General features: G+C 41.2%; 1 protein-coding gene across 6 annotated transcripts in view; it reads left to right on the plus strand.

Moving 5' to 3' along the window:
- The first annotated feature begins 339 nt into the window (after window positions 1-339).
- LOC133487025 (receptor activity-modifying protein 1-like) overlaps window positions 340-26,384 on the plus strand; it is a 60,928-nt gene continuing 34,883 nt past the window's right edge. For 4 of the 6 annotated variants that reach the window (XR_009791196.1, XR_009791195.1, XR_009791197.1 and 1 more), the window contains exon 1: window positions 342-871. Coding sequence is in view for 2 of the 6 variants with exons in the window: in XM_061792967.1 (XP_061648951.1) it covers window positions 814-871 (58 nt within the window). In the remaining 4 variants the exon portion in view is untranslated. Of the gene's footprint in view, window positions 872-26,384 lie in introns of all 6 variants that reach the window. The other 2 variants (XR_009791198.1, XM_061792968.1) reach the window with 1 other exon arrangement.

Here is a 26,384-nt window from a genome sequence, read left to right on the forward strand (position 1 = left end):
CACTAGATGGCAGTAGCTGACAATGCAATTTTAATAAACCATGGAGGCTCTGCACCTGTCCAAGCAGCAAACGCTACATAGTCATTAAATGACACCTTGAATATAATTTTACACCAACACTTGACTTTATTATTGCATTTAGCTCTGTTACGCTTGAATAAATATTTAACTGTGCTACACAACATCAAATAATACTTTCTTCAGAATAAAGAATACTTTGTTAAAATAAAGTTGACAGTGACAAGTATCCAATGAGCCAATGGGAATCTACCCCAATGAGTGCACCGACCCCCATCCCGACACCCCTCAACCCGCCTCCCGGTGCAGTAATTGCTGTGTTTGGGTCTGCCCCCGTACGTGTCGCCTCCGCCCATCCAGTGTGCCGTCCGTCCTCACGGTGGGGAAGGACACACACATCACATTCACGCACGGACAAGCACTGTCGCCACCAGCTGCGGACCGTTTCACGCTGCTGCGTGCGCCCCATGGCGCATCAAACGCTTTCCAACAGCGCGCACTGCGAGGTGGAAGCAGGTAGCTGCAAATGACCCCCCCACGTACACCTCTCCACCTCCCTTGCTGCATGTCACGGTGGTGGGGCTCCTCACGAAGACTTCTTCTTTTGTTGTTATTTTTTTGTTACGGCGCTTTCACTGACAGTGGTGGATCCGCACGCCATGCGTCTTCTTCGGCGTCCAGCAGGAGTCTTTACTGAGCCCCTTTGAGTGCCTCCTGTGCTCCCAAATAACTTTGTGTCTGGGGGTCTTTTTTTTTTTTTTTTTTTTTAAAGAGGGGCGGAGGGTGAGCGCCAGGATGGGAGTTCGGATGAGGGCAGCCCAGCAGAAACAGACGCTGCTGTGGATCATCGTGGGTAAGTCAACAACACAACAATGTCACTGCTGCTGCTGCTGCGTGTCGTGACCACACAGAAAAAAAAGGGATTCATTATTACAAGTGAAACAACTTGAAAAGACACACACAACTTCCATTGCCATTTACTCAAATGTCTTGTAAAGTTACATCAGGATGTATTTTGAGCTGCTATGTATATAGATGCATATTAATGCACTATACAACTATCTGTTCAAAATCACAATGGCTTAGATGTTTAGTTTACTGCATTTAATACAATAGATTGTGTTCAAATAAAAAAAGTTATTTATATTGCTATTTTAAAAAATAAAAAATATATATACAATAATTTGAAAATGTACTTACTGTTATCTTATCATGACATATTTTGAAATAGTCCTTTTACATACATAATAATGTACTTTTTAAATTCATAACTTCACTTATCAGTTCATAATTTGTTTGTGTTCTGTGGTTGTTCATAATCTTTCTTTCTTTGCAGTATTTTATTGACTCTTTTCAATAAAATTATCCAATTAGAATAAATATGCAATTACCTTGCATATTAGGAGAGTTGTGTAACTCAAAACAACTTCCCTGGTGATTTCCATAGTCATAACTCAGACTATTTTGGTGGGAGCTGGCTTTAAGTATTTCATTAGCTATCTTAATCTCTTTAATCTTTCGTCCAGTTGGAGCAACATAGCAGGGTACTTAATTTCATTTCTTCAGAACCAACATATTTGTATATCAGATCATATAAATGTCTTTAGTGTCAAGACTGGAATGTTTATAACTGGTTGCAATAAGGGCAGATGCAGAATCTGCTTTTATAAAAAAAGAAGAAAAATCATCTTTTATTATCATGAACACGCATACGAAATTTGTTCTCTGCATCCCAGTGAACACATACACACATTAGTGGAACACACTGGAGCAGGGGGCAGCTGAAGCACCCGGGGAGCATTTTGGGGTATCAGTGTCTTGCTCAAGGACACCGCAGCCGTGAGTCCGGGGGATGTTGGCGGACGGTCCAGTCGGGGTCTTGAACCCAGGTCCCCCACGGTGGCAGGTGATGATCTTAACCATTGGGCCATGGCACATAGCGTTCTCTTAAAGGTCGCCAAATAACACATTTGTGTGCCCCCTAATGACTGGCAAGGAACAAAGCCTAAATTCCGCATCAAAGGGAGTGTTCAGGGTTATTCCCTTCCACTGAAATAGCGGAGCTGTTTTCAAACGTTTGTAGCTCTTTTTTAAAACAATGAATTTCTGCCACTTAGTACTTCTCCCTCTTTGTTTTTGACTTTTGTAAATAAAGAAGTGGAACGTGTAATTAAATTATGCCTATTAATTGACTACCTTTGAGAACATACATAGTCCGGCCATTCGAGACTCCAAAAATAATGGTTTGTCATTGAGATCCGGGATCTTGTTGACACAAAATCCAAAGAGAGAGTTGAAAAAAAATGTGTTTACTTGTCTGCAGACACGAGTGTTTATTCACCAGGGTAAAGTTATGTTCAAGAAGTTGCATGGTTATATACAGTATTTATTTATACAGCCTTTGACAAATGAACCCCCACAGCACCTTAATTAAACTTCCCTGCTTCCGACAGTCAGCAGAGGGGCACTTGAGTAGTTGTGAATAGACATGCGGTTATGTCAAGCTTTGTAAAATAATTGTCTGCTGGAGCCTGTCCCTGAGGACTGAAACCTGGACAGATGACCAATGAACAGGGGCGTATTTAGCCATGGGACCCTCCACATCTGTATACTTCAAAGATTCTGGATATCAAGCATTATCAACTAAAAAGTTTGAATTTGAGAAATTGTACATATTTCCTCAGCTAGATAAAGTCCTTAAAATCATTCCCATTGATTTTACTGTAATTGATAAGAACATTAATCCACTTTTCATATAATTTTCCATTTGGACCGCTTTCATACTCACCTTTGTGCTGAAAAGCATCACTGACACTGACAGCAGTGCTACTGCAATTGGCAAGAGCGTTTGGCTCTTGCATTTGTCAGTTACGCACATATGATGTCACAGTGAAAAAGTTGACCCTTGGTAGTTTTGATAAATACTGTTTGCTTTCCTCTCATCTCCTCTCTACTGGGACGACTCTACCTCATTTTCCTCACAACGCGCCAACAAAATTATTTGCCTTTGCTACCGTCTTCCCGAATGAAGTCTGCCCATGTGTAGGACGATGGAATAGCCTATTGCATGTGAAGGGAAGGAGGAGCACTCAAAATGATTTTGATAGATTAAGCATTTTGATGCATTTTTAAGTGTAAGATTAAAACAATAGTCATTTCTTTAAATTGAAGACAACTTTATTTATCAGTTTTTATAAGATGTTTTGGGGAGGGCCTTTAAATCTGGGGCGACAATTGCCTATGTTTGCTTAATGATTAATCCGCCTTTATACCCACACACATACACACATACACACACACAGTATATACTGTATGTGGGTATCAGATTGGACTCTGTATCGGGCAGATACTCAAAATCAAGTGACTTGACGCGGGTGTAAAAAGATATGATCGGACATCCCTACAAATGTTTATTTATTGTACTTTACTCCGTTGTTGGCACAGATTAGGAAGAGACTACGATACGTTCTGACTTGCGTACTGATTCGGTTAACATCGCTGCTGTGGAAACGAAACTCCGTCATAAACAGGGGAGGTTGTGTATTTGGGTTGAGTGTTACAGTTAATGTCAATGTGTTTCCACTGCTAACAGGAAATAGATTTTGCTGGTGAAATGTAACCAAGGTCATCAGCATGAGCGGCACAGGCAAATACAGCTTCGTTGGTTTGTTTTGTGTTGACATGGGCTGTTCTGTAACAAGAATGTCAATTACTAAAGGTGGTGCGACACTTTTCTGCCCTTTGTCAAGGCTAAATTTGCCTTCTACTATCCACCACTAAATACAGTGCAATTTTCCATGAATTTTTGTCCTATTCCATTTCTTCCATTATCTTTTGAGAATACTTTTTTTCTCTCTCTGTCTTGCAGGCATGTTTGGCAGCATATCAATAACTGATTCGGGTCAATACAACTCAAACCTTATCACTCGCTTTTGAACATGTATTCAATAACAACAAAGTCACCCATTTCCCCCCCCCCCATCTACATTTGATGTACGTAAAATAAATCAGCTGCTGACGTACCGAACAAGAGGACTATTTGAGAGTCATTTGAAGGGGAGTAATCTGCTCATTTGGATAGCTGCACCGAGGTCATCGAAATGGGCTTAGACTGGGTCATGAGACATTATCTGGTGGGGCAGCACATAGCAAGGTTGGTTACTTTCTTTTCATCCAGTGTGGGACAAAGTTGAAAAGAAAGTCCTGAAGTAATTAGAGCGGATTGGTCACAGAAATTTAAGCAAGCTTCCAGTTAATAATTCATTTTTGATTGGAATAAGTCCTTGGTTAAAGAGAACATTTTGTGTTGTTCTCTGTTTTCTTTCCATCTTTCCATTTTCTGCGCTTGTCCTCGTTCAGATGAGCTTGAGCCTATCCCAGCTGATTTTGGTAGCGAGAGAAGTGGGGTACACCTTGGACTGGTCGCTAGACAATAAGTAGGCTAACATACAGTAGACAAATAACCTCACATTCACACCTACGGACAATTTAGAGTCTTTGGGTACCTTAAGAAGCATTTTTTTTGGCTTGTGGGAGGAAGCTTTTGCACAGAAGGCCCTAAGCCAGGATTTGAACCCAGCACCTTTAGACTGTGAGTCAGATGTGTTAACCACTTTTTCCTCCGTGAGCCTCTGTTTTCGTTATTGCATCTTGAGTACATCTTCTGCTACATTTTGCATTTCAGTGTTTTTCAATGTGGCCAAAACAGTGACTGACTGATAAATGGCTCCAATATTTCCCATTCAGTGTTACCATTTCACATTTCAATTACTGTTACTATCGTATTAAGCATCTTTGAGAGAGTTAGTTGTCTTTCGGCTTTTCTTCACCGCAACGGCAAGCAAACGGAGAAGTCGCAAGTCGAAAGACAACATCAGCGGCAGGCACGTATATGTGCAAAAGAATGGAGTGGAAAGCAGCCCAGATGGCGATGATATTTTTTTCACTGGCATACAAAGAGAACTAGGGCCGAAGCGTGGGCGTATTTTGCTTTTTATAAGACTGCGGATGGAAAATTAATTCACGATAATTAGCTTGTGTGCAGAGAATGCAGGGGGGAAAAGGCTCATAGTTTCAAACTGCACTTGTGGTCAGAATCCAGCACACAAAAATAACTACAGGTACAAATCTCCTGCTTCTCTCATTTCTCTGTGTTTCCGGCATTGTGTGTTTGTGTGCATTCATACGGAATTGTCTAGAAGTTGCAAACTTTCTTCAGGGTTTAGAGAGACACAGTCCCAATTGAACATGAAGTTCTTCTCGGCAACAAAGATGATCAAAAACGGATGTTTTTGTCACCGTTGAAACATTGAGACAAAATCTAGATGTACTATTGCTTGTATTTATGATGATATATATAGTAGATCGTCATAGTATATTTTTCACATTTATTACTCCTGCCGAAAAAAAATCTACTCTTGCTGTGGCATGACTGATTCCGTGTTGCATGTTTATGAAATGAAAATGTGAACAATACCAAGTGGAAGGTTTAACTGTGAGACATTGTTTGACAGACACTCATCAGACATTGAACTCATTCACTGCCAGCCATTACATTTCTACATCTTACAGACAAGCTTGCCAAGACCCTCTTCGACGCCTACTTATTGAAAAACGTACTTGACGAATGTATACGTCGGTGGCAGTAAATGGTTGGATTCCACTAGACGAATATAAACGTCCACGTCAGTCAATGAGTTAAGATTGTATAAAGAGTTTAATGGGTTTAATGAGTAGTTAGCATCATTTTTGCACTTGTAACCACGGAGTTTGAAGGGCAAATGTGCAACTTACACAATTTTTATGAAGCTGTTTGTCTTTACCGTTATAAAAACAACTGTATTTCAATGGGCCACCACTATTTGCTCTGTCAGTAAGGATTGCCTTTACTATGAATGCCTAAAATTTTAGACCTTTTGAAATTAGGACTTTAAGCTTGGCTTTTTCAACATGGGAGACATTTACCCATATAAAAACAAGGAGGCATTAAAAAAAATGTTTTAAACATGAAAAGTGTCTTTACTGCTATCTATCAAATTATATAAACATATATATATATATATATATATATATATATATATATATATATATATATATATATGTATATGTATATGTATATGTATATGTATATATGTATATATGTATATGGCGGCACGGTAGCCGACTGGTTAGCGCGTCAGCCTCACAGTTCTGAAGACCCGGGGTTCAATCCCCGGCCCCGCCTGTGTGGTTGTTTGCATGCTCTCCCTGTGCCTGTGTGGGTTTTCTCCGGGCACTCCGGTTTCCTCCCACATCCCAAAAACATGCATGCTAGGTTAATTGACGACTCTAAATTGCCCGTAGGTGTGAATGTGAGTGCGTATGGTTGTTTGTTTCTATGTGCCCTGCGATTGGCTGAGTGTACCCAATTCAGAGTGTACCCCGCCTCCTGCCCGATGATAGGTGGGATAGGCTCCAGCACGCCCGCGACCCTGGTGAGGAGAAGCGGCTCAGAAAATGGATGGATATATATATATCATACATAGTAGTACATATAGTATATTTTTCACGTTTTTCTTTCGGCCCCCCAAAATCGACTTTAGTTGTGGGATGACTTACTCCCTGTCTGACAGCATCTGACTGACTCCCTTTTTAAACCAAAATGTGAACAATACCAAGTGGAAGGTTTAACTGTGACACGTTTGTTGACAGACACTCTTCAGACATATAATTAGATATGCTTGCATTTAAGGAAAACCAATACATAGCTGTAGTCAAAATATCCATCATCCATTTTCTGAGCTGCTCATCCTCACAAGGGTCACAGGTGTGCTGGAGCCTATCCAGCTATCATCAGGCAGGAGGCGGGGTACACCTTGAACTGGTTGCCAGCCGATCGCAGGGCACATACAAACAAACAACCATCCGCACTCACATTCACACCTACGGGCAATTTAGAGTCTTCAATTAACCTACCATGCATGTTTTTGGGATGTGGGAGGAGACCGGAGTGCCCGGAGAAAACCCACGCAGGCACGGGGAGAACATGCAAACTCCACACAGGCGGGGCCGGGGATTGAACCCCGGTCCTCAGAACTGTGAGGCAGACGCTCTAACCAGTCGGCCATCATGCCGCCGTAGTCAAAATAATGTTTTTATAAAAATTGCAATGCTAAATTTGATTCAACATTGCATATTTGTTATTGTGATTGCAGTTTGCGGTGGTGTAAAACCGCACTGCATCGTACGAAGAGCTGTTTCTAATATTTTGCACCTTGTGTAGCTGAGATACCCACTGTCGAGTAAGTACTATCATCTATTATCTGTCTCCTAAATCCTGCTAAAACAGCAGAGCACTGGAACACTACAGTGAACAATGTCCTCAATGTCAGTGAGGGTTGGCTAGAGGTCTTTCAGTGCATTGTGTGCGTGATAGAAATCACCTACTGGACTCTGGGTGGTTCAATTCAAGTGTGTCAAGAACAAGGTGTGAAATATTAAATAATCCCCCTCCTGTTACTTCTTCTTCCCAGTCAGTATCGCTAAGACATGGACTCATTTAAAATTATTGTGTGGTGGGATTCAGTTAAAGTCATTAAAGGAGACATGTTTTTTTCCGCAATCAAAAACCATTCCCAGGTGTTTTAATAACAGGTCTGTGACATGCTTTGGACAGTTCACTCCGCCACATATACTGTTGGGTCAATTACGAGTACAGCTTTTGTTACCATAACGACAGGGGTAGAGCTAGGGGGTTCAATGAGGCAAGCGGTTTCTTCTTGTGGAAGCAAAGCTCAGAGTGTGGGGGAAAAAGTGAGCGGCGCCCGTATAAACAATAAAAGTATTTTCACTCCTGGATGCAGCACTTCATATGCTACACTTCATCCACTTGTCAATTGGTGTGCGGATCTGACACATCGCCTGAGACAAACTGATGGCCGAACATTCTCCTTCAAGATTTTCTGGTAAAGAGCAGAATTCATGGTTCTATCACTCACAAGTTTGTCCAGGTCCTGAAGGAGCAATACAGCCGCAGACCATCACACTATCACCTCCATGTTTGACTGTTGGTATGATGTTCTTTTTCTAAAATGCCGGGTCACATTTATGCCAGATGTAACAAGACGCACATCTTCCAAGAAGTTGTTTCTTTTTTTTAGTCCATAGAATAATCTCCCAATCATTCAGATGTTTTTTTCCCCCTTGAACTCTGCCATGGATGCCATTTTTGCCCAGTCTCTTCCTATTCCTCTTCTCTATTGTTGAGTCATGAACACTGACCTTGACTCAGGCAAGGAAGGCCTGTAGTTCTTCAGATGTTGTCCTGGGGTTCCTTTGTGACCTCCTGGATGAGTCGTCGCTTTACTCTTGGGGTCATTTTTGTAGGCCGGCCACTCCTGGAAGGTTCACTACTTCTCCATGTTTTCTCCATTTGTTGAAAATGGCTCTCAATGTTGTTCGCTGGAATCCTAAACCTTTAGAAATGACCCTTTCCAGACTGATAATGTCAATTACTTTATTTCTCATGTGTTCATGAAATTCTTTGGATGGTGGCATTTTGTTGGTGCATTTTGCATGTTTTGCCCAACTTTATTTTGTCAGACAGGTTCTATTTAAGTGAGTTCTTGCTTGAATATGTCTGGAGATCTGATTTAACAAGGGGATCAATTAATTTTTCACACAGGGGCAAGTAGGTATGAATGTTTTTTTTCCCTTAATTAATAAAATCAGCATTTAAAAACTGCATTTTATGTTTACTTGGGTTATCTTCGCCTGACATTTAAAATTTTCTGATGATCTTAAACATTAAAGTAGGGAAACTGCAAAAAAATAAGAATTTGAGAAGGGGGAAAATATTTTTTCATGGCACTGTATGTGCAACGAGCCTGTTATTTTCTGTTCTTGGAATTGGACATGCCATAGAAGGGTTCATAGTTCATGGTCAATCTATGAGTTCATCAGATTTGAGTTTTTCTTCAAATGAATTTTTTTTGGACAGGACACGTCAAAGTGTGATAAATTCAAGGCCGCAACATATAAAAAAAACTGTTCAAACTCCTACAAGCATTTATCTAACCAGACAAGAAATATGTTGGTATTTATAGCTATAAAAGGAGGGAGGAGGAGAGGAAGCAAGCAAAAGATCATGCTTATTTAGGGTACATTGTTTTATGCAGGTTTCAAATGAATGGATTACTACAGATAAAGCATTTGCATTTAAAGGGAATGTGGGAGATTTAAATTGTTTATTTGTAAATATAGTGCTGTCTTGAGATATGAGTTAAATTTGTTGCGTGACCTCCCTCATAACTCAAAACGTCATTTGTTTCAGCCTCCTAAAAAACAAAAATGTATGTTTTTCAAAATAGCACTATAGTATCATACTTAATAAAAAGATAGTAATGACATCATTCAATAGCATGCGAAGAATTAAACAGTTTTTGCTGCTCCTTGTTTGCACAACTTGGCCACCAGGGGCAGTATAATACAGACATGGCTATACAAGGAAATGGTTACAACTCCTCAGTAAGCGGTAGTAATTCTAGTTATTCTTTGCAGAGGATAAAGAACACATGCCTGTGAGTATTGTTATTATCTGTCTACATATGTTGCTCCACCGTTTGTATTGTAAGTATCCTTTGCTTAAATGGTTATAACATCACAACACCGATGCTATTCGTTAGCCTGTCTATGACATTTCATCTTTTGTTAGCATTAAGAGAAACGGACTTTCCTCATGCAAAGGTATGTTGTTTTGAATACACCATGTGTAATTCACTTTCTGTTTGGTTTGACAATAAACCTCAACTGGGAGTGGCAATAAACTGCTTGAAGCCTCTTTTTGAACAATTGTTCACTCGCTGCTGAACTGCCGCTTGCTTTGAAGTGAGTTGAGTTGAGCTCACCGCCATCATACAATGCTCTTATTTTGCTCATAAGTCGAATCAAAATATCAACCAGACGACAGTTCAGATCTCGTAAAACTGTCGTTTGGTCTATGGAGTGCTCGCTACCAATCAAGTGTGAAATTAAATTACTACATTTATCAACATTTAATTATTTGTTATCTATTTTTTAAAATGTCGTTAAGCAACTTCTCACCTAATTTACATTGTGTGCTCAGCATTATGTCCGCTACACCGAGCCGCACACTAATCGACAGGTGTGATTTGTCACCTTGGTGATCAAGTGCTGCCTCCGTCAGGCTTTCTCTTCTTCTGCTGCTTGACGTTTTTTTTCTTCAGACCCTGGGGTGTTTGAGAACATGTAGCTGCTCATCTATTTGCAACACCCTAGCTCATCTTTACAAAAGCCTTTTGGCCCAATAGAATAGGAAAGGTGAAGTGTTGTGGAAGAAGTGTTGCCTCCATGAGTTTAAACACTTTTATTGTTCATCATACTTAACACACGCTGAGCTTTTCTTTTGCACGTAGAAGCCGCTAGCTTAATTGCAACATCCTAGCTTTGCCCTGACGTTATCATGGTAATGGAAAGCATACTCCAGCTTCCTCCTACATTTCAAAAGCACCCATGTTAGGTTTGTTGAAGATTCTGGGCTCTTTTTTCATGACTGCTGTAAATCTAGCACTAAGCGTGGCATAACTCTGTGCAGAGGCGGAGTAGACCTGGTGTTGGTAATTTTAATGGACCGGCGTATCCTATTTAAAAGTGGGACCTCTGCGCTGGTGTGGGAATGTTCAGAGCCGACATCAATCCTGTACAATCAAAGCAGCTCCTCTGCTTTGATTGTACAGGATTGATGTTTAAATCCAGCACGTCTTTGACGTGGCGGAAGAAGAAACAGATTTGCTCCAGTACGGGAGGCTAAAGCGCGCAAAGTCAGTTTAAAGGGAACTGCAAGCAGACCTCCGCGGGCAAAAGATGTAAAGTAAGTAAGGAGGAGATCAAACATCTGTGCCGTGAAGTTGGCACGAGGTTGCACAGCGGACAGTAGGAAGATTTGAAAAATATAATAATGACAATGCATTCAATGATTTCTAAAATGATTCAGAGTGTTCGATGCACGTGGTTCACATACTGTCCGCTAAACTCGTTTATCCCGCGGGTTACGTTACAGAAAACCCCTGCAGCAAATGAAATCCGTGAAGTAGCGACCATTTATTTATTATACTACTATATAAATATATATGCTTTAATAAACAGATTAATTGAAAACTCTAAATTTCCTGTAGGTGTGAATGTCAATGCGAATGGTTCTTTGTCTATTTGTGCCCTGTGATTGGCTGGCGACCAGTTCAGCATGTACCTCGCCTCTCGTCCGAAGATAACTGGGATAGGCTCCAGCACGCCCACGACCCTAGTGAGGATAAGCGGTACGCAAGACGAATGATTGAATGCCAATTTGTGAAACTGCACTTTGGCGAGAGATGCATGTATTTTATTTGTCTTTTATTTGTCCATTTGAGGTCGCCATCAACACACAACACAAATATTGGGCATGCCCTTCTTAAACGATGTGAACCACAGCCCATGCGGACATGGTGCGAACAGGCAGTTTCTTGGGTTAACCATTTGCACCGTTCCTTTCACTCACGACCCTGGCAATGCGCTCAGCAAAAAACATTATGGGTATCCAGAATTCATTCTGGTGATGTTTTAAACTACAGGACTGTATCCATCCATCCATCCATCCATTTTCTGAGCCGCTTCTCCTCACTGGAGCCTATCCCAGCTATCATCGGGCAGGAGGCGGGGTACACCCTGAACTGGTTGCCAGCCAATCGCAGGGCACATACAAACAAACAACCATTTGCACTCACATTCACACCTACGGGCAATTTAGAGTTGTCAATGAACCTACCATGCATGTTTCCTCCCACATCCCAAAAACATGCACGTTAGATTAATTGAATACTTTAAATTGCCCATAGGTGTGACTAGTGAGGATAAGCGGTACGGAAAATGAATGTATGCCATTTATATATGCTGATTGCAATCAACTGTTTTTGTGTAGCTCAGTCTTTACACACACAGTGTATTTGGCGGCATGAAGACAAAAAAAGTCACTTGTCCATTGAAACAAGGATCTACGGGAATTGTCACCAGGTTTGTGCATGAGATAAATTTAATCTCCACAGCTACCAGAAAATCTGATCAGTTTACCTGTCATATCAGTGATCACCTGCAGTCCTAAACCATGCACGACTTTCCCCTCCAGTATTGAGGAGCTGCCTGCCCTCGCAAGCTTTTCACTCCTCAGGCTGCAAATCTGTCCAATTTTAACCTCCCAGCAAAATGTAGAGATGTGTAATGGTTCTCATCATCTCCTTCGAACATATGAGCTGTAGCTAAATTATCACTTCATGTCATCTGTGGGGCAAAAAAATGGTCACCCGTGAAAATCCCGATACCGCTTTCATGATACCCGATCGCCGACACAAAGGAGAATAGACCTCGGAGCTGTTTTTATGCACGCCCCCTGCCTCTCGTTCTCTTGGCATTAATCTGTTTCATGATTGCTTATGTGTGTATATGTGTACAATTCTGTGGACAGCGGGAGCGCTGTTTTTCATCGTCAGGCCTGAGCGGCTAATGAGCAAGTGTTGAGGCGCTGCTGTTTACTAGAGCATGTAAGTGTGCATGTGTGGGGCTCTCTTTGTGTGTACATGAGACTCTGCTTTGTATGTTGGTGTCCATAGTGTAATAGCTGCACTTTGGCAGGGCACATTAGAAATCACCGTTTGTTGTGACAAAATACATTTTCACACTTGCTGCTCATCTACACATGAACACACACATCATGAGAGAATTACACAGTGAGACATATTTCTTAGTTATGTGACTAAGCATTCATACAAAATAAATAATCCAAAATAAGACTTAAGACTTAAGTATTGGAGCACTTAAGATTGGTATATAATCTTTATTTTAAGTGATAATTTTTTTCACATGCAAGCCCAGTGAACTACAGTACATTTTCCGCTAAGGCTAAACATAAGAGACATACAGATTATATACTTTACAGTCGTACCTCGACATACACATTTTTCAAGAAACGATTCTTTTTTTCTTGAGTTGGGAGCAAAAATTTGAGTTATGAGTGGTAGCTGTGGTGGCAGCGAATTTCACGAGCAGCAGTTTGGCAAATAGTCAACATCCATTTACTTCTGCTTATCTGGGGTCGGGTCGCGTGGGACGTAGCTTACACCGAGATCAGACTACAGTATTTTCGCCCCGATATTGGCCCGATTTGCTATCGTGGGTGATTTTCCAGATCGGGCCCGTCATATTTTGTCGGGAACAACAAAACTTCTTGTAGTGTGACATAATCCACAACCAACGATTTGGCCCTACGATTGGCCATATGACGCCAAAATGAAAAGTGCAGAAAAAAATTCGATTTTTTGGGGGGATATCTCGTGTAGTAGTGTGACATATCAACGACTATTCTCCGACAGCACACCTTGACGTTGACCGATAGCATTGGGTATGGTGACTGGCCCTTCACCTCCCATGGTTAGAGCGTCTGCCTCACAGTTCTGAGGACCGGGGTTCAATCCCCGGCCCCGCCTGTGTGGAGTTTGCATGTTCTCCCTGTGCCTGTGTGGGTTTTCTCCGGGCACTCCGTTTTTCCTCCCACATCCCAAAAACATGCATGGGCATGCACGGGCAATTCAGAGTTGTCAATTAACAACTCTGAATTGCCCGTAGGTGTGTGAATGTGAGTGCGAATGGTTGTTAGTTTGTATGTGCCCTGCGATTGGCTGGCAACCAGTTCAGGATGTACCTCGCCTCCACCCCGATGATAGCTGGGATAGGCTCCAGCACGCCCGCGACCCTAGTGAGGAGAAGCAGCTCAGAAAATGGATGGATGGATGGACATTAACTTTGTTTTCCGAAAGTCCGCAAGCTTAATGCTAACACATAATGCAAATGCCATAGATGGGCTAACAAAGAAAAGCCTCAATGACAGTAATTATTAGCCTTAAAAAAATAATATTTATACACAAGTGATAGTAACAAATGCAGCCAGAGTATACAACAATACTCACAGGCATGTATTCTTTATACTTGGCGAAAAATGACATTATTGCAGCTTAGTTGTGACTGTCTGCTATAATTGACATGTAGTATATCTGTATGTATTATGCTGCCCCCTGGTGGCCAAAGCCCTCTCACCAGAAGGCGCAGCACAATGCCCATTGAATTTTAATGATGCACAAACCTTTTAATTCTTTACATTATACATCGGCTATTTAGACCTTTATAGCGTGACTCTATAAAATGTCAATTTCATTAAAAAAACAAAACAAAAAAAACCTTGGTTTTGTCATACTAGTGTCCAGAAAAGGCCCATCTGACAGCTACTTCTGTTTGACCCAGTTTTGTATCCGCGTTGTCCATATTTGGCTAAGACTTTCCTTTCCCCTTTCCTCTGATTGGTTACCTCCTTCTACACTTGTGAGAGCACACGTGTTTGTTATGTTGACAACACGGAGAGACAGGCGGAGATCTTCGCTAGTGCCGTAGATAAGCTCGAGAAATTCGAATGACTTGATTTCAGGCCTCTTGGCAGAACAACGTCTGGACCTTAGGAATGAGGGGACAATTTTTATTCATATTTCACGTTTACTGAGGCACCATAGAGCCAATATAAAATCCCAGATACTAGAAGAAGTTGGTTTGGTAAAGTATAGGACCTTTAAATATGGTCTTACTGTATGTTCTTGAAAAGTACAATAATGTGTGCTATTTTCCGCATAAAAACCATGTTATAAAAATGTGTTGCTGTTTTTTTGTAGTGTTATTAACACACCTAGAAATTGTTTGAAATTGTTAAAAAGATGCATAACATGTTTCATTTAATATTCACCCATACGTGTACACAATTTTGATGAAGTGTTGTTCTCCTACATCAACATTATTCACCAAGATTGAACCCTGCAAATGTACAACAACAATGAAAGCCATACAAGCTTTATTTTTATTGGCTTTAAACCCAGCAAATTTAATTGAACTTAATGGAAGCCATTGCAACTGTACTTTCTTACAGGTGTTGCCACTGTTTTCTGCTTACCATTCAGTCACTTTCACAGATCTGCTCTGAGAGTAGGTGAAGTAAGTGTAACCATCAAGGAACTGTCATTAATACTGTCACAGTGAGAGTGGTCGTCTTGTAACCACAGGTCAATGTCTATTTATATGTCCAGACTTTGTGCACATGACTTTAGGCCTGTATAAAAAGATGCAGATTGTTTAATAGCACCCAAAACAGCGTTCTCTCAGCCAAGTGCCAAGAGAGACTTGAAAGAAAATCTGTTAAACAATATCACTGGAAGAGTTAGTGGCCTATGCCTTAATTGGCTTGGCCACTGTGGAATGTACAGTCGTTGTGCGAGTTCCCTTTCTGACCTGTCCACGATAGGTAAAATTCCATGATCTAGAGAGACCCTATTAAAAAAATGTTTTAAGCCTTAAAAAAAAAAAAACACACACACACTTTGAACACATTCAAACTCATTAAAACACACATTTTAATTACATTGTAAATATATTTGAATACCCAATAAATTCCAAGCATAGAATGTATAGAAAATTCGTAATCATGCAATAAAATACAAATAAAAATACCCATCCAACACACTGGCTTCACATTAAAATTAGAAACACACGTCCATCCATCCATCCATTTTCTGAGCCGCTTCTCCTCACTAGGGTCGCGGGCGTGCTGGAGCCTATCCCAGCTGTCATCGGACAGGAGGCGGGGTACACCCTGAACTGGTTGCCAGCCAATCGCAGGGCACATAGAAACAAACAACCATTCGCACTCACAGTCATCCATCCATCCATTTTCTGAGCCGCTCCTCCTCACGAGGGTCGCAGGCGTGCTGGAGCCTTTCGCAGCTGTCATCGGGCAGGAGGCGGGGTACACCCTGAACTGGTTGCCAGCCAATCGCAGGGCACATGTAAACAAACAACCATTCGCACTGACATTCACACCTACGGGTAATTTAGAGTCTGCAATTAATGCATGTTTTTGGGATGTGGGAGGAAACTGGAGTGCCTGAAGAAAACCCACGCAGGCACGGGGAGAACATGCAAACTCCACACAGGCGGGGCCGGGGATTGGACCCGGGTCCTCAGAACTGTGAGGCTGACGCTCTAACCAGTCGGCTACCGTGGCGCCACTCACAGTCATGCCTACGGGTAATTTAGAGTCTCAATGAATGCATGTTTTTGGGATGTGGGAGGAAACCGGAGTGCCCGGAGAAAACCCACGCAGGCACGGGGAGAACATGCAAACTCCACACAGGCGGGGCCAGGGATTGAACCCAGGTCCTCAGAACTGTGAGGCTGACGCTCTAACCAGTCGTCCACCGTGCCGCCAGAAACACACGTTTAACAGAAAAATACACAATATAGTGAGACCACGATTTGTGAACCAATATTGAAGGGGATGAGTATAAATGTTTTGTTAGCTGCCTATTTCCAAAAATGCGTCAGTGAGTCGACAGTCGTAATTTCCATCCCACTGTTACATGTAGTCAGACAAAACGAAATAATCATCTTTTCTAAGCCAAAGCTTATGCAAAGCTGCCGGGATAGCATAGAGTAGCATTAGCTAACATCGTTTTTAAGCATTCGCTTCTGATCACTCGTATGCGTGAATGTTCGGCAAACTTTTCTACGTGGGTGGAGGTAATTTCAGTATGTTTGTACCACATGCAAAAATAAAAGTATTTGAAAGAAAAAAGAAGAAGAATATATATATATATATATATATATAAATTTTATCTATTTATTTCTTGACCAACTCTAACTTAGCCTTTTTTACCATCTGTTTTTTGAGAGGACTGAAGCACTTTCACATCCCAAACGATTTATTTCCATCTGGTCACATCAGATGGTCAAGGCTTTACCAACACTGCAGTGTAAAAGGTCAACATTACTACTAAATTTCTGCTTTCCCACATATTAATGAAGGAATTAAGAAGGAAGATCAGTTTGGAATTTGGGAAATGTGAAGACATAAATGTAGAGCAAATGTGTAAGAATATAACTAAATATTTTCTCCCCCTTTTTTCTTTTCCAATTCCTCCTGTGAGCTCGTCCTTATCCCCTAAACATCCAAATATCTTGAGTAAAAAAAATTCTGTAAAAATTTGTAAGACCTACTCACAGCGGTAAAGTTAACCATTGTGGAAAACTGTGATACTGTGAGATCAGTATGAGGCTGAGCCTTTAAGCAAGCACACAGCCAAATACTGCAACAGCAAAATATGTTATGCATGGATGCACGCTGGCAAACATAAGCACTCACACGCGACGAATTATCCGATGCAAGTATGAGATTGTGTATATCTGTAAGAAAATAAGCTTTTGTGACAAAAAAGTGAGGGCACACACAATTTTAATATTACAACAGTAAATGTGATTGTTTTGCTTTTAGTGGCTTTTTAAAAAAATATATACTAAACTTGTAAAACTGACACAATGTCTTGACTTGAGACTTCAGTCGCCAATTTTAGGACTTGGGACCGGGCTGGGCTGAAGCTCATGAAAGTCTCAACTGACTTGAACTATATGACTTGCCTGTGTATACTTTTGAAAATATGCATTTTCATTAATTCGTTTGTATGGAGTGCGTACAAACCTGACAACAAACCAGTATGTTATGATGCCGAGTGCAGAGGCCACTGCATGAAACAAGTATCATGAAGGAAGCGCTAAAGATTCTTAAACTTGGCTTCGAGGATGATGTTCTGGATAAAATTGAGAAAAAGAGAATGCGACATGTAAGGTTTGCAACTCGAACAGAAGAGACACAACAACTACGACATCATTCCACCAGTCACTACAAAAGCCACAAAGACAGCTAAGCTACAGTATGTTAACGTCACAGTTTGGCTAAGCGATAGCTGGTCAAACCTTACCGAAGCTTTATGACGGTTCTGCGTTTAATTGAGAAGACGATAAATAGACATTACAGTGACTCGTTCTGGAACCATCAAAAAAAACTATGTGATTGTGAACATGTTAGTCCAGTTTCATACCACAAGTACAGATACAGAGTCAAAAGTGGCAAATGTGCGAATATACAGTACATTGTGTGGCTTTATTTATGGCTTGCTTAACCCAAGTAATGACTTCACTCGATTTGCTTGATATTTAGTGGTGACTCGATTTGAGTTGTTTGATTTTTGTCACATTAACTTGGGACTAAACTTGAATTTTAAAACTTGAGAATTATGACTTGCACATACTGTAAGTGACTTACTCCTCCTCATTGCAGGAACACTAAATACTTAAATCTACCTGTTGAATGTGTTTCCTGGCATCTAAAAACATGTTTAAGATCTTCTGCATGAGAAAACTAATCTCTGTTTTGCTCTAGAAGATGTCAAAATAGATAATATTTGCCTTGGTGGCAATAAGGCTTGCCAGTCAACTGGGGCGTCTTAGAAAACCTATTTCAAAAGCATGTAATGGGAAATGCTGTGTGAACAGATTAGAATTATAATCTGAATTTGTGAGGGAGATTTGACACTCGATCGCTGCAGGTGGAAGCTGAGAGGAGCCAGAACCCAACTCTGTTGCTTGCCATGAGAGAAAAGCTTAGTGGCAGAAGAAATATACAGGCAACGTGGTGACAGGAAGAAGGATTGCGTTAAAGTCTTCGAGACCGAGTTGTACTTTCACTATAAATTATGCGGAGGAATTCTAGCACCGTCTTGTATTCAGCAGCCGTAACATCATGCTAATTTACGGCTGAAGACAGAGGGAGGATTAATTTGGCTTTCTGCGTGTTCCCTTCCTTTACGCCTGCTGTTTCCTTACCAGGATTTTCAATTCAATTACACTTCCCAGTATTGAAAGTATGCCAATGTTATTAGTGGGCCTAATCACAAAATCATAATGCCATTCTGAAACAACAACACCCACTTGCTCACTCTCCTCCTTTCCTTTTTAAGATACGCTTTTGTTCTCATGCCCTGGAAAATCAGATGGGACAGGCTCCAACGCACCTGCAACCCTAATAAATATTAGAGAAACTTGATGGATGGAAGGCGAATGAAATATACATTTTCCTGGAGAAGCTTTATCAAGCTCATTATCTTGAAAGGCACACGCACAACAACGGCGCCGTGTTTCACTCGTATTCTTCCAATTGCCTTTTGCAGATGAGCATATCCCCTAAAACCTCCTCTTTGTGATCCGTTTTCAAATAATTTCAGTCTCCAAAATGCCATTGTCATATAACCTCAATTTTAGTTGAAAACATTCTACTGTAAACATCCCCTTAGTCCCGCGTAGCGCCCACCGCATCAGCCCGAGATCTGACTTGCCCTTTCGCCGGCAACTGTGTGCTACTGCCGCAACAGCCTAACTGGCTTAGTAGCATTCTATAACGGGATTACAAAACCAACACCTTGGCGGTGCAAACACACATTGTGGTTTCACTGAATGAAAACATTTATGGATTAAACTTCAAAAGTCTCCACTGAGGTCAACCAAATGGGAAATACAACTGTGATTTAAGTTGTTTGAAGGGAAGTGTGATAACGCACTTTCCGCTGCGGCAACCGATACTAGAATAAGTTTCTAATTGTTCCTCGCCCGTCTATCCTGTGGGGACTTTGGGAGGGTCCTGCATGTATAAAGTACACTGGTATTAGAGAGCTCAATACAATAGGGTCACCTTATTCCAATAGTAAAGATGGTTTAAAGTGATTTTCTTTCCCACAGTTGAAAGTCGTTTCTTGGTGTCTTAACAAAACGTGTCTAACTTTCTTCTGTAAAAATACACAAATGATTACAGCACACTTATCATCCACCTGTACTGGAGGAATCAATAATTAATGCGGTGTCCCATTGTCCCGAGCGCGAGAACAAAAGACAAATGACGTACGGCACAGCGATGGAGGGAGATTTGCACTATTTGAGATGTACCGGGTTGTTTGAAAGTGGTGGAAATGCGTGATTTTAGCATTCTGAACAATATCCTTTTATTATTATTATTCTAAGCAAAGGCAGGGCTTTCTGTTTTGACAGTGACAAATACATATTGGGTGAGCTGGGTCCTTTAGGCTGCTTCCTGTCTGGTCACTTAGCAATCACCACCAAATATGGATGCCGCCATTGTGGGCAACGCAAAAATTGAGTGCCGTGTGTAAGCACCTAAAAGCGGACCTTCTCATTCGTGGAGAAGATCTTGCGGACACATTGCCGTGATGTCACAATTCGTCAAAATTCTAAATAGCTTGCTTAAAGACACATTTTTGAAAAGAGCCAGCTCACAAAAGTGTTTACTTGGTTGTTTATTTCACATCTTATAGGTGGGCAGGCACTGCAGACACCAACTATTAAAAAGACATAATGTCCCCTTTAAATGTGTGAAAATAATTACGTGAAAATTCAGTTTGTAATTTAGTCAGGAACAAAAACAACCACAGCAGGGGCATTAGCTTTTTAACCCACATGATTGGCCACTTAGTAAATCCTTCACTGCAGGAGTTGAGATAACAAGCTATATGATTTTGGGAGCTGTGAGGCAGTGCAGTGACATTTTGGGCGCAGTTAACTCACTTCCATCCAGAAAATGTCATTTCTTTAATTCCACTACTACTTCATATTGTGGTCGGAGCCACCACGAAAGATTTTAATGATTTGTATGAGTTGTTCAAGTTCCAGAGTCTAAAATGTCACTAGTCCACATGGTCAAACAAAATAAAATAACAAAAAGCACTGAATTACTATTTGAGCATAAGGAATAAAAGAAAGGATTAGTGGTTAAGCAGGCTTGATTGGAAGAACACTCTTGTCATTCAATGCCAACCATATCAACGATGTCAACATGCAGTGCGGCAGAAGACTTTTTGTTAGAGAAAAAGTTATAGAAATTAGAAAAACAAACGAGTACGCATAGTTTCAGGAGATGCTTTGGAACAATTTGAATCTGAATTGGAAAGCTTGTTGTGTTGCAGCCTTTTTTCCTAGCATGCATAATATTGCCGGGAGTGTTGTGTGTTGCTAATCTGCTGAAGTTCCGCCTTGCCGCTTTTTTAATGTGCCCAAAGTAATGAGACACAGATTAGTCTGCAGGTACTGTAGTCAGCCATTTATTGCCTGGCTGTGGACAAAAGTGTTGCCAGACTGTCTTATCTTGTAGTCTTTATCTAAATCTGTATTTTTAACTTGCACAACCATAACCTTAAATTACTATAAAACTGAATTGAGACACAAAAGTCTTTACAATTGCTTTTGGATGTATAATTAGTTACATTCACGCGTGGACAGCTGATAAGAAAGGTAATTTCTTTTGGTTCTAAATCACCCCCGTTGTCTTTTTATCCCGCCTCGGTGGTTCACTTACACTTTCTGCAATGACGTACAGCCACTTTTACACCGAGATCTCATAGGAAGTGTTTCTTCAAACTCACTGCGACCGTCAACAAAATAGGCAGTGTCGTAAATGGATGGATGTTTTTATTGCAGAGATAAAAACATCCATCCATTTGGAAACTCCCAAATGGTTGGATTGGGATGTTTTGGATGAAACCATCCACCCAAAAAAATGGATGTATGTTGTCAATGGACACGTCTATTATGGTGATGTCAGACTTGCATCAAAGGGGTATATTCGATATATGGAGACCAACATTTACAAGAAGCCTAATTCCGATCTGAGGGTACCCGATTTTATGTGGGGTATTTTGTTTGTTATTTACGCTACCATTAGACATATCTACAGTGTGAATCGGTCCTTAAATAATAATGAAAATAATGAAATGATTATAATGTACTATTTAAATAATAAAAGATCCAAAGTAGAATGCAAGCAGTCTAACGCCTGTCTCTCCAAAGCAAAGCAAAGCAAAGCAAATTTATTTATATATTTCATCAGAATCAGAATCATCTTTATTTGCCAAGTATGTCCAAAAAACACACAAGGAATTTGTCTCCAGTAGTTGGAGCCGCTCTAGTATGACAACAGACAGTCAATTGACATGTTGCAGATACTCCTCAGTCGGTGTACAAGTGGTGCAGATGAGTGGCCAGCATTGGTGAACAACAGACTACTACAGTGAGTGCACGAGTAATGTATAATTGGCCCCACAGAAATGTGACAACAAACTCAAGACAATAAATAAATAAATAAATAAATACATAAATAAATAAATACATTGGCAGCATGTTACAATGGAATTGTAGGTTAGCTGTTAAAGAAGTTGATTGCAAGAGGGAAGAAGCTGTTGGAATGTCTGCTAGTTCTAGTTTGCATTGATTGGTAGCACCTACCTGAGGGAAGGAGCTGGAAGAGCTGGTGACCGGGATGTGGAGGGTCCGAGAGGATTTTGCACGCCCTTGTCTTAGTTCTGGCAGTGTGCAAGCCCTCAAGGGTGGGTCGGGGTGTACCGACAATCTTTTCAGCAGTTTTGATTGTCCGTTGCAGTCGGAGTTTGTCCTTTTTGTAGCAGCACCAAACCAGACTGTGATGGAAGAACACAGGACTGATTCGATGACCGCTGTGTAGAACTGCTTCAGCAGCTCCTGTGGCAGGCCGTGCTTTCTCAGAAGCTGCAGGAAGTACATCCTCTGCTGGGCCTTTTTGAGGACGGAGTTGATGTTGATCGCCCACTTCAGGCCCTGAGAGACTGTAATTCCCAGGAACTTGAAGGTCTCGACGGTTGACACAAGGCAGCTGAACAGCGTGAGGGGCAGCTGTGGCGAAGGATGCCTCCCGAAGTCCACGGTCATCTCTACAGTCTTGACCAGTCTTGACCATTTTTCGCTGATATAGAAGCATATCCTGCTGCCTTTTGTTTTCCCTGATGATTCCATGTCGCGGTCTGGCCGGTGAAGATGAAAGCCGGGAAGCATGACGGCGCCATCGGGTACAGTCTCACAAAGCCAAGTCTCCATAAAGCACATGGCGGCGGAACATCCGAAGTCTTTACTGGTCTTTATCAGAAGATGAAGCTCGTCCATTTTGTTGGGTAGAGAGTGTAGATTCGCGAGGTGGATGGACGGGAACGCCAATCTGTATCCTCTCTTACGTAGCTTCACCTGGATGCCTGCTCGCTACCCTCTGTGGCGTCGCCTCCGCCTCAATGCGCCAAAGACTGCAGTCGCTGCTCCGGTGAGTAACTCAGGGAAACAACTGAGCGGATTTGCGAAAGTTGGTGAAAGAAAGTCCGGAGTAGCCTCTTTGATGGTTAACAAGTCTCCCCTTGTGTACACACGGTAACTCAATGTGCTTTACATAATTAAAAACATTTAAAAACAAAGAAAATAAACATTCTATAAACATTTAAAACAAAGAGTAAAAAAAAAATTAAAAAACAATTAAAATAGCGTACAGTGCAAGAAATATCATTTGAAAGTGGAAATGCTCTAAAAAGCATTGGAAAAAAGAAGAGTTTTTAACCTGGTGCTGCTGTCACTTCTGTTGGCAACTTATTCCATTTGTGTGCAGCATAATAGCTAAATGCTGCTTCACCATGTTTGCTTTGGACTCTGTGCTCCACTATTTGACCTGAGTCTGTCGACCTCAGAGCCCTACTGCGTTTATAGTCCATTAGCGTTTCTCAGACGAGCAGCGTTTACGTCTGGGATCGATGAATTGGAGCTAGAGAGACTCGATACATGGTGACCAACATTTCCGTGTTGACATTCTTTTGTTTAAGCAAATGTCAGTTCGCACACATTCTCGAATAAAGTCCAAGCAGACGTTTGCGATTGATTGTAGTGTTCATTCATCACAAAAGGAGTCTTTGTTTCGGAACGCACATCTGTGTCTTAAGGAATGTGGCCCTGTGTGAAGAGAATGTAAAGAGGTTGTGGCATGCAATGCCTGGCACTACTCCCTGTTTGCTGAAATCTTGACCAGGTACCTGAGATGAGCAAAACCAATACAGAAATTGCCCTGGGAGTCGAGGTCTTTAATCATCAGTCTGTTTGAATGGTGAAGATCGGGCCCAGAGTCACATATCCGAATTCTGTCACTTGACCCCATGCAGTGTGAAGCCTGCCTGAAGAAAAATACTGATGAAAAAAAAAAAACACAGTGAAGGCCTGCTTCCGTCAACTCTGGAGATTCACATTGGAAATACTCGTTCAAAAGCTGACACTCTCAGATTCCTCTTGAGGCTGAAACCATCGATTGGCACTCGCACTCCCTGCCTTTGTAATGATCCCTTTTAAAAGCACACTGGTCTATAGCTTCGACCTTTTCGACGCTGCTGAAGCTATAGCGTTCCCTTTAACTTAGACACTTTAAATGCTATTCTTTTTGTTCGCAGTGGTGCAGACGTCATGGGTGCTTGGATTTATCTTGACAATGTCTACAAGATCAAATACATGTTGCAGTTGAGACAAAGCCTAAAGAATGGAGGCGGAGCTAACCTTGCTCAGTAATTTGAGTAGGAAGAATATGGATTCGCACAAGGGACTGTCCCTGTGTGTCAAACATTTTAAATCATGAAAATATTCTGACAGCCAGGATGCAAAAGAGCACGTTTCCCCATTTGATGGATGTCGGCTCATCATGAAAGTGTTTTGATGTTCCCTTTTGCACAATTTCTCATTAAGTTAAAACTTTCTCTTTGCTCTCAAATGGAGCCTGTTGTTGTTAATCATTACATTCGAGCACAAAGCTAATTTTTATCAAAGCAATGGTAAATAATAGGACTAAGATGTTTGATTTTATCCTATCGAAAAGGTCCTATTAAGCAGATTATTATTATTTTTTTGTTCAGTAGAGCGATGGAAGTAAACCGGCAGCTATGTCTGTCCCTGACCACTTGTGAGGGCAATACAATAAGTTCTAACTAGTGGTGGTACACCATATTCGATTAGCTAACATCGATACCTTGTGTTGGCGATTGAAGATGTGCTGTTGTAGTACGCAAGTTCTGCTTTGCCATAGACAGATATAGCACTTTATCTTCTTGAATGATCCCAAACGTTCAACATTCTATCTTTGATGCAGTCCTCCTGGCTTTTGCCAAATTATTTCTACGTAGATTGTTGTGGGAGTCTGCAGTAATATTAGTCTGTGTTGAAAAATGATCACTGAAAAGCTTCTAGGCAGAGATTTTGCGTTGACTTTTAAAAAAAAATCAAATTATTCAAGTAATTCAATTAGACAACACTGAGTTGAGTAGCCAATTAGGAAGCAACCTGAAGCTTACCCCGTTGCCAAACACAAATAGAGGAGCAAATGGTCAAGTGTTTGCATAACATCTCTCACAATTCATTCACCACAATGAAAAAGACAAGGATCCAAATTTGCCACCAAACTGAAGTTAGCCGAGCGTCTCCTACTCCTTCTTCTTTCCTTTTTCCGACTGTCTGGATGCCCTGGGGCACCATGCTGCCTCTCACAGGTTAGTTTAGGTACTACCACAAACTGTCTGGTCACAAATCTGGTTTGGATGAGGAGATTATTGTGGGTGTGTTGTGTGCTGCATTGTGCTGTATGAGTCATCTTGAGTATACCAGACAATATAAGAGCAGTAAGAACACACATGCTGATTTTTTTCCCCCTCGTCAGGTATGGGGTCCATCGCTTTTAAACAATGGTGAATATGTTTAAAGTCATCATGTGTGTACTCTGCTCTATGTAGTCTCCAGCGTTTTTGGATGCTTCTCTACAGTGATGTCGTGTACTTTTTCATCCCCACTAATTGCATGCTATTACCTTCGAGTGCCGATAGCCCTGCTCACTTTAATGACCACCTGGTGATGGATGGTATCAACTTGACACACACACACACACACGCGCGCACGTGCTAATTGTCACGGTGTACTATAGGTGTGTGTTAATGTGAGAAGGCTTGGGCTTGCCAAGGTGCGTCACTGAAGTGTGCATTCATTTGGGCTGTGAAATGTGAAATATTGGTGGCAGTAAAGACACATACATAAAAGATTAGTACAGGATCCGTGAATTGAATTTGAAAACCACTCTGACTTCCTCCCACATTCCGAAAACATGCATGTTAGCTTCACTGAAAACTGTACATTGGCCATTGCTAGTGAATGTGAGTGTAAATGGTTATTTGTCTATTTGTGCCCTGCGATTGACCGGCGACCAGTCCAGGGTGTTTCCCGTCTCCCACCCAAAGTCAGCTGGGACAGGCTCCAGCTCACCCACAACTCTAATAATGATAATAAGCACTATGAAAATGGATGGAGGGAATTTGACTAGCATCTTATTGAGCATTTTGGTGGCTGTGTGCTTTGTTTCTCTTCATATTTTCAATAAGCAAAGTAGCTGGAGATTATTTGATCTCATGAAGGTCAATTGTATTTAGTTCGTTCAACTATAATACACAAGAGTGGCGTGTTGCTTGAAATCAATATGAGTATGATTAAAATAAGAACATGATTTGAACCGCCAACTCCGATCAATTACTATGTTTCTG

Source organism: Phyllopteryx taeniolatus, chromosome 12, assembly GCF_024500385.1.
Source record: "Phyllopteryx taeniolatus isolate TA_2022b chromosome 12, UOR_Ptae_1.2, whole genome shotgun sequence".
NCBI lineage: Eukaryota > Metazoa > Chordata > Actinopteri > Syngnathiformes > Syngnathidae > Phyllopteryx > Phyllopteryx taeniolatus.